This window comes from Dermacentor andersoni, chromosome 1, assembly GCF_023375885.2.
Source record: "Dermacentor andersoni chromosome 1, qqDerAnde1_hic_scaffold, whole genome shotgun sequence".
NCBI lineage: Eukaryota > Metazoa > Arthropoda > Arachnida > Ixodida > Ixodidae > Dermacentor > Dermacentor andersoni.
In genome coordinates, this window is record NC_092814.1 from 218411330 (window position 1) to 218420913 (window position 9584).

The following is a 9584-nucleotide window of genomic DNA, read 5'->3' on the forward strand; positions in this document are numbered from 1 at the left end:
AGCGGATACCTTGGAGAGTGAGGACAGGGGGTCCTGATGTGAACTGGGACATTTAACTTGCTCCTGCATGGACTGGGCTTCCGTAGTGGAGCTGCGTAACTAAGCTTAATAAACCCTTTTCCTTCATTTTCTACAACCTGATGTAGTAGTCGATGGGCTTGGTGGATTCCATGCCCTGAACGCCACCCTAGCCACAATGGCCATATGCAGTGCTTGAGACAGAGACCTATGGTCAAACTACTATTGTACAGAGGATGTGTAACTTACTGAAGACCATATTTTGACAATCTCCCATTTTCACATATAAAATTAAGCCTATATCTGCTCGATATCACTTCGACAGGTTTGTCCATTTTGTTACAGATAAATACGTTGTGGCTTAGATTAACTAGTCTTTTAAAAAAAGGAAAGGAGATGTAAATGCAAGAACTGCATCAGTCCACATGACCTCCCAAACACACAAACTTTGTGCATATATTAGGGAGGAAGTCAGTCTGAGCTTGTTGAAGCTATGTGTTAGAGGAAGAGAAAATGTGGTGATTTATGCATCATGCATAAAAGAAAGCAGCTGCTGTATGATGAGGAAATGACTGGCTTACCTCCAAATTTAAGCAGTGAGTGTTCCTAGAGAAGAAAGAGCATGGCAACAGAAAATTGATTCTACCATGGCTGAGACCGCCGCTGAGCCTAAGTGTATGTTGAACATAGAGCTTCAGGTTTGTGCTGGAAAATATATAGATTAATTCGAGTATGACAGACGCCCAGAAATAGGCATACATATGGCTTACAGAATGATAACTAGGCTTGCACTATGTACTGTAGTACTACAGCCATGCACAAATCCATGATATTAAATGAGTGTACGTTGCAGGGAGCATGCTTAAAGGGACACTAAAGAGAAATAGTAAATCAGTTGAGGCTGATAAAGTATTCTTTAAAAACTATATTTGGGAATTCTGTGCTGATAGGTTGGTTACTTGAAGAGAAATTGAAGGTCAATGTTCCATTTCTTGAATCTTGTGCCAGAAACTTAGCTCCAGTATGTCATTGCAACGTCGCAAATTTTGATGTGTGTTTTCACCTTTGAGGCTCAGTAAAAGTTCTCGAAACCAATAAAACATCAACTAAGCTTGAGCAGATGCCATCAAAATTATGACATCACAGCAAGCTTGTGCGAGAATTTCAAGGCAGTGTTGCCACAGGTCTTTTGTTTCTGCATCTTTTCTCGCTTATGAAGCCTCTTCGCATGGTAACAGTGGCTTTTTTGGTATTGTAGAAGAGTAATTTACTAATACAGCTATAATAATTTTTCTGGTTAGTGTTCCTTTTAGCAGTGTAATGGAAATAGTGGGGCGACAAGGCAAAAAAGGTGATCGAGCTCTCTTTCTGCACAGAGTAACTTGGTGGATGGGACTCAGAGCATTGCCTCTTCGGTACCCTGCAAACCCATAAGTTTTTACGCCAAGGTAAGTTCCATTGTGTAAAAGTGATATAGGTACACAAGTGAATCGGGCTGCGTATTCATTACCTTGGAATTTTCTGAGAAAGAATATGCCAATCAGTTTGGCAGATGCATCAATTGCAAACTGAGCATAGCAAGCTGCAGTAATATTGCATTGCACTGTCAACAGTGCAGACATATCCTGCATTTCATTGACGTCGAATGTTGCACAAATAGTGTGATAACCTTATCAGAGCAATAATGCAGCCATTAAGAATTGGCCATTTAACATGATTACATCAGCAGCTGTTTTCCCAACTTATCCATAAGAACATTTGAGTTTATTTTTCCTGCAGTTTGTGGCTATCCAGTGAGATGAGAATGTCTTAACGTTTTCTTGAAGCCTTTTTGGTGGAGCGCAATAAATGCATGGAGGCAGAGAAATACATCTTTGTGTCCATCTATATAATGCACTCAACCGAGAAGCCTTCAAGATGAAGTACCAACAAGTCCAAACCTCCACACTGGTCTACTTAAAGCTTTCTTTTGTGTTGTGTGTGTGTGTGTTTTTTCTTTTTCCTGCATAAAGATGCAGTGCATTATAATAAATTTACTGAACTGTTATCACAGTGTTCCTGTGCTCCTTCCAGTCTTATCTCATCTGTTAGGGCTGCTTCCCTTCTGCCTCATTTGCATATGGCAACCAGCCTTCAGGTCATTTATATTTACACACAATGCCATTTTGATTATGGCTAAGGCACACATTTGAAGCAGTGGCAGGATTAGATCGTGCCAGGACTCGTGGTGAAGTTCAGACAACCCATTCTGCCCAACTAGGTTGAAATTACTCTATGCATTGTCAATGAAAAATCACAATTGAATTTAATTGCTGGTAAAATATGCTATCTGAACTACAGGATACGGAAAGTAGGTGCTGGCAAAAATTATAGGGTTTTACGTGCCAAAACCACTTCCAGGTGCTGGCAAGAAGTGTCAGTCATACCACTAATGGTTCAGAGGCATACCACAGCCATTATCTAAGTAGTGCCTTGTCATGCTTTCTGAGGTACCAAGACAGATGCTGGATGGACCCAGTAAATGAAATCCCTCTGATAAACATAAGATCTGAGCGGACGTGTTGACACCAACTTGCTGTCAGATGGTTGCACAGTGATGCATTTTACTGCATACTACGCATCATCCACTAACTTCTGTTCCCTTCCATATTGGTAGTGTTTGGAGCACTATTGCAGTCGTGGATGCTGTCACTTTTAATAAAGACAAAGAAATATCTGGAAAAACTTTTTATGGGAAGCCATCGGGCCCTTCGCAATATTTCAATAAAAGCCTGCCATGATGAATAGAGTATGTTTTGTGCTATAAAAATGAACTAAGTAGCTTCGTAAAGCTATTCTGGGTTGTCCCTTAAGTCCATTTTGCCTTGGTGTAGTTGTAATGAGTACTGATATAGAAAAGCTTGCATAGTCCTTCATGGTAACAACTTGTGCTGGGCACTAATGGTATTGCAAACCAAGCCACTAATAGGCTCTCTTTAGTAGAATTATACAATGCCATCATGCAGCACTAGAACCATGGAATGACATGAGCATACATACATGCACAATAAATGTTGTTTATATATGTTAAAGGGCACATTAAACTTATTGTGATGTGTGAAGAACTCTAGCTTGCGACTCAATAATTGGCAGAACTATCATTCTTGCTGCCCTAGCAACTGGTTGGGGGAAATGAAAGTTGTGCCTGTTTCAAATATTGTAGTGCAGAGTATCAGGGTGTAAAATAAAAAAAACATGGCCTCAAATAACCCTTTATTTGTAACCATGACTTTTGTCATGCAATGGAAGTGGAAATATGCATTAGTGGGGCATCGATAACTGCATGGCCTTACAATTTTCCTTTTATCTCAATAAAATGTGCACAATTTATGTAACAATGTTTCACTGTTGAACTATGCCTTACAGAAAAATGATGTTATCCTTGCTTGATCTTTGCAGACAAACTTGCTTGACGCCCTTTGTTTTTTGCTCACACTATTTATGTCGCTGAGTATGTTGCGCTTAGCTGCTTTCCTTGGAGCAGAAGGCTTTGCTTGTGATGTGAGGTCCTTCTTCCTGGCTTTCATTTGTGGCATATTTGGTTCTTCCTTGTGAGCTAGTAGGCTTGAAGAGGCTTCATCTGGCAGTTTGTGAATACTGCTCTCCTTCTTGTTGTCTGAAACAGCACGAAGGACAGCTGTTAATTGTGGTGCTCCTTCACGTTCAAATTTCTCTGAGAGGCGCTTGGTCAGGGGTACATCATACTCGTCATCCTCGCTTTCAGACTCTGGTGTCTTGAAATATTCTAGCAGGTGTGGTATATTTAGTGGTGTACTGTTCGTATTGAGGTTGTAGATCACAGACACTGGACTGCATGTGACGCGGCGTGTTGACAGGAAGTCGGAAAGGCGTCGCAGGACGCACAGTGTGTCAATGCCCAGCGTTCCATCGCTAGCGCCATCCATATTTTCTGTGCCTTGTTTCTGAAACATCTGTGCTAGCTGCACCAGCTCAGCCTTGCAACGAACCACCGTCTCCCAGACGAGCCCGTGTCCACTTGCTGTTCTTATACGACGCGCTAGAGTGCTTAAGATGTTGGCAATGGCAACGTCTGTCGGATCTTCTTCGACCGCGGTTTGTAGCTTGTGCAAGACGTCAACGAATGCCGCCAACTTGCATATGTAGGGTTTAAGCGGACAGTCCTCCGGAGCCGCGTAGCTGTCACCGCCCAGCCTTGCTCGTACCACATAGGAGACAGCCGTCTGACACATTGGCGACTTCTTCTCAAGCGAGAGACGTTTAAGCTCCGTGAATGCGTCGTGCGGCAGTTGAATGACGGGAGAGGCCATGGCTGTAGCAAGCGCCAGTTCGTCGCGGCTATTCACAAGGATGCGAAGGAAGGCATTCACGATGCGGACGGTGTATTCGGCGGTGTTCGAGTCCAACTTTTCGACTGTTGAAGCGTCCGGCTCGGGCACATCGGAAACTTCCGCCTTGACGCTAACATCTTTGACGTCGTAGTCTTCGTTGACACTGATATCGAGCGGCGCCTCGGTGACAATACGTCTCACCTTCCTGCCCTGAAAGAGCACCTCGATACATTCTTTGGTAAAGGCCGTCGTGATAGGTCCGTGCACCAAGTAAACAGATTTGGCAGCTTGCACTGCAAGGGTGCTGTCCTTTTCGAGGGCGTCTCTGAACGCTTTCAAGACTTGCCAGTTGTTCAAAGTGTTACTGTGCGCGAGAAAGTCGAGGTACTCTTGCACATATTCTGATTCAACGGGTATGTGTTGGTTTGAAAGGTGCTTTTTGTAGAGGATGTCTGCGTACATCACTTCGCTTGCGAGGGCATCAAACTTGCCTGACTTCTGTTTTGCACGCGCTGTGCACAAGTGAAGAGCCTGGTAGTGTTCCGGTATGGTCAAAACGGTCGTACGCCAATTAGGAAATGCCTTGCGCTTACGAAGAGCACTGACGAGAAATCCAAAAAGGGTACAGGTGCTTAGCTCGTCGGAAAGCGACTCTGTTCTCAAGATATGTACTTGACTATTAGGTCCTGCTTCTGCTTTAACGTATTCAAAGACTGCATCTTGAACACACGGATCATATGCTGTCCATAGGAAGTAAGGGCCGACTTTCTCGTCCTCGACCATTGTGATGAATACAACGATACTACTAAACAAGCAACCACTGATGTTAGGTTTATGTCTTTGCTTGAAACTGCTAACCGCTTTTCGCGCCAAGGCCGTGTCTGCTGTGCCCGGGGCACAGCAAACGAAAGGTGCCCGAAATGTCTACGTTCACCCATGACGTCACGTCCGCTATAACCCATGATGTCACATCCGCTCATTTCCATGGCGGCCGTCTACGGAGCCGGCTGCGCTGCGAAACGGTCCGTATTCCGTGCCCACTTAGAGCGTGAGTAATTCATCTTTCCACGCTATATGCGTGTAATAAAGGATTGGGGCTGTGAGCAGTTTGATGCGTTACCATTAAGTACCTTGTGCGCATATTTTGCCTCCTGGCCGCGTCAAATTGCAGCCGGCATGTGGAATGGGCCGTGGCATATTATATGGAGCTGCTCATGTGAGTGGTATTGCCTCCGTCAGGATCGTCAGTGCGTGCACAGAACCATTTAGTAGTCTGGTTCAGGGAGGATGCGCGAAAGAACGAGGACGTAAGAAAACACTGGCATGACGAGCTGTTCCGTCAGATCGCGTTACATCGCGCTTTTTTTCTAAGACCATCTCGCTCGAGCGAGAGGTTCTTAGAACAGCATTACTACTGCTTTTTTACAGCTTTGCTGCGGCTCATTTAATCGTCACCTGCATTCTTTTAATAATACAAATGACATCGCTGCGCGGAAGAGCGTCTCTTGAAGTTTCCAAACAAGAGCCAATGCCGCCGTGCCTGCTGCATACACGCTTGCCTTTCCTAACGCAGTTAAGACGCGGCACTAGCTCTGCTACTGCGTGATACAGGGTCACTGTGATAAGAAAATTAAAAAAGAACAAACGAAATTAAGGCAGAAAATGTCAAACGTTGCCAAGCGTGATAAACGGACCTGCCTCGCTAGATGAGTTGAAGAAATCGGCGTCCTGAAGTCAGCTTCGCCGCAGTAGACTAGTGTTGCGCGCTGAAGCATGTCAGAAGTGAAGAGTGATCGCTTTCACCGACATAAATAATATGTGTTCCTTAATGATGTACGCGTGCACCTGTCGTCTCCTGTTACATTACGCGCGCCGAGGCGCCTAAGTGTACTGGCCGGCCTTCAGCGCTATTTCGGACGTGGCTGTGATGCTTTGAACCGTTGGTTTGTCGACCTCGTAAGCCAGTTAATGTTTACACGGCCATTTTTTTCTGAGCTGTTGATTTCTTCCATAACAGCTACGTCATTTCGTAGTTTCCTGTTCAACTGCTTTGGTCATATGCGAGTCAAGGTTGTTCTCTTTAGCCGAGCGCAGTTTTCGAAAGCGAAACGACGCTTTTGCATCAGCATATAGTGCCGTCGCCCATTTACAACACAGTCAATCAATGTAATTTTGTATGTCACTGGGAAACCGCCGAACGCAGGGAACTCACTCGCATGCGGGGAACTGCATAACTAACCACGGCATTACCGTGCCTCTTGGGAAGCTGCTTTGCATCAAAGGCCGGGTACCCTTGCTATGATTCACCGCAGAATATTTTGTATGTCTAACCGCTTAACATATTTGTATTGCGGTGAAGCTAACCTTACGGAACCGAATTTCGCAACGCTTTTTAGACTCCTGCATCTCTACCAGCCACTACCAAACGCTGGTCGGTACGTCTCTTGGCAAAGGTCCAGGTAAATCTCCCCTGTTGGGAGTTGGGGGCACTCACGTATATGAAAACTGCCAAGGAAAGCAATTGTCCTGATGAAGGCATGCTCCCGTGTCGAAACATTTGCACCAGCCTGTTCGACCACCGTTATCACCGCAACATAGTTGTGTGTTGCGGTGAAGCATGCCGATATTGGGAAAGATTTACGTGAATCTGGAATGTATGGCTTCTGTCAGCGACGAACCTAATGTTCTACTCTCATCAAAGCAGATTTTCGTGGCAGGATGCATGATGTCTTGAGAACTTTTGTTGGCTAAAGCCATACGTGCCAGGTTAGCTCTTGTCACAATAATACGCTTTACCGCAATACACAAGAGGCCCCGCTGTAGGACACGCCCGCCGTAGTTAGCCAAAACCTTATGTGATGGTTCACTGCAAAACACCTCCTGTATTGCGGTGAATCGTAATAAAGCACATTTGTCAGTTTAGAATGTAAAGACCCTTGCCCTTCGCTTTTGTAATAATATGACTCAGTTTAATGAGAACATGTATTCACTGCTAAAAACATCCACATTGAAATGGAGATATGAACACTGTTGGCAGCTTGTGTGATGTTTTATCCCTTTACTTTTTTGTGTACCTGTCACGCTGCCATTATTAAATTTTCCTGTACTTCGTTAGGTGCTGACGTACATAACATTACATCACAAAGAGCCACTGTGTAATTAGTGTTCAAGGACCAGTGTGATGGCTTTACTCAAGAAAGGTTTGGGTTATGTTGTTGTGAAGGTTTTTTTTAGAGGTAGCTTTCTGAGAAGAAATCAGATGTCAGGAAATAGATCTCATTGGCACAGTAATCTTGGCTGCCTTTTGCTCAAACGTGCCCTAGACATAATTGAGTGGTTTGCACTTGCAACTGGACAGTAGCCGTAGCTTGGGAGACCAGTGATATGGCATATTTTATCAAACTAGGTGACACATAGCATTACCAGTCCGAATAGAGACCTGTTTAAATGTTTGTCACCTTTAACACCTAGAGTTTCGACCATGAATTCAGAAAAATCTGTAGCACATTTAGAACCTAGATTTTAAATGCTGTATAAGTTGGCTTCTTGTTCACTGCAGCTGTGCTCAGCTTCTGTCCAAACGGGAGAGCACTTCTGCACAGCTTATTAGGGAATATTCTTATTTACATACCTTCTTTTTATTTATCTCGCCTACAATCACAATCAAATGTTTATGGCACATGAATGTGCTGTGCATGAATCTAACTTACAATGCCATGTTCAACAGCGCAGTGCATGTAGCTTGTGTTGGTTCATTCAAGCTAAGCATTGCTACAGCCTTTAACTGTAGGTATCATGGTATGAGAGCAGAGAAATGGATATGCAAAGACAGTTGGGCACATTGAGACATCATCTTTGTTGTGTGTGAAAAGGTGACAGATACACAATATGGAGAGAACGCATGCACTTTCATATTTTCTCGCGCGCACACAAAAAAAGCTGGAGGAATAAGGTTTCTTCACTGTGCCATAGAAACTATATGTTTGCTCTCAAGGGTAATTCTGATTCATTGGATATGTTCCTGTGCTGTGTTTATTTTCTTGAGTGTGCTTTAGTTTTTGCACGTTAATGTTTCAAACTCGTTTTTATTTTCACAGACTGAACATCCCACGTCTTGGTTTGACTTCCTGGTACAGGATACTTGCACTTAGCATGGAGTGATGAAGCAAAGCAGTGTACTTTTATTAAATGTGCAGATTTTAGCAGTATAACAGCAGTTCAGTAAAAAAACATGTGTGCTGAAAATAAAGTGTTCTTACCCACATTCCTCGTTGTCTATTTATTTATTTATTAATACTGTCAACCCTCATAGAGGGTCATAACAGAGAGGACAATACAATTACATAAATCAAATATGGACAATGTCAATGTACGTAAAGTTGCTTAACACTTGTCAATTCACAGTTAATAAGATGTTCACTTGAATGCTGTTCAGCACACTTCTGACATTTATCAAAATACGTACAATGAGTATCAAGTCGCACATATCACTTGGCACTTCAAAACTAAATCGAAAACTCCCATAAATATGCCTCAGCAACATTTTCAAAGTCGGTGACATCATTTAAGCTAACAATAGCGTTTGGCTATTGGTTCCACATTTCTATCGCATCCAGGAAAAATGAGTATCGATATGTATCACTGTTGGTGTGGTCCGGCTTTATGACGTAGTCGTGGTTAGTTCGCAGGTATCTTTTGCCTGGAGCATGTAGATATTTGAGCTTATCAATCTTAAGTTGATCCTGCATTATTTGATAAAGCACCTTCAGCCTATATTTTTTCCTACGTACCTCAAGAAGATCGAAGTTGCAACGCTGTAACATAAGCGTGACCGATTCCTTCCTTCGGTATGTCGAACAAATAAAACGCGCCGCCAGACTCTTTCCAACTTCCTCTTAAGCGTCACTTGATGGGGACTCCAAACAACGGCTGAATATTCCAGTATCATCCTAATGAAGGCGGTGTATGCAATAAGTTTTACATTACGCGATGCACGTTCCAGTTTTTCTTTTCTAAGAAAATATAACTTTTGATAGGCAGTCATGCAGACGTTATCTATATGTTGGTTCCATGTCAATTTTGCTCATATTCCTGTATTCTCTTCAGCAAAACCACTTATATGGGGAACTGATCATGATAAGGGCTCATGAGCATGTTAAAGAACAGCCTTCAATGTCTGTCTTAGTAAAAGTGTGAAAGAACCAGGTTTGTGCATGA

The 9584-nt window shown here is 43.3% G+C and overlaps 1 protein-coding gene and 1 long non-coding RNA gene across 2 annotated transcripts; one reads left to right on the forward strand and one right to left on the reverse strand.

Annotated features, from left to right (window-relative positions):
- Window positions 1-3255: 3255 nt before the first annotated feature.
- Window positions 3256-5234, reverse strand: LOC126548239 (PCNA-interacting partner-like). The gene has a single exon (XM_050196390.3). It carries the CDS (start codon window positions 5148-5150, stop codon window positions 3411-3413), a length of 1740 nt encoding a protein of 579 aa, XP_050052347.2. The 5' UTR covers window positions 5151-5234; the 3' UTR covers window positions 3256-3410.
- An 8-nt stretch (window positions 5235-5242) lies between these two features.
- Window positions 5243-8631, forward strand: LOC140219495 (uncharacterized). The gene is made up of 2 exons (XR_011895810.1): window positions 5243-5415; window positions 8465-8631. It is a non-coding gene; the product is annotated as an uncharacterized lncRNA (long non-coding RNA).
- Window positions 8632-9584: the final 953 nt, after the last annotated feature.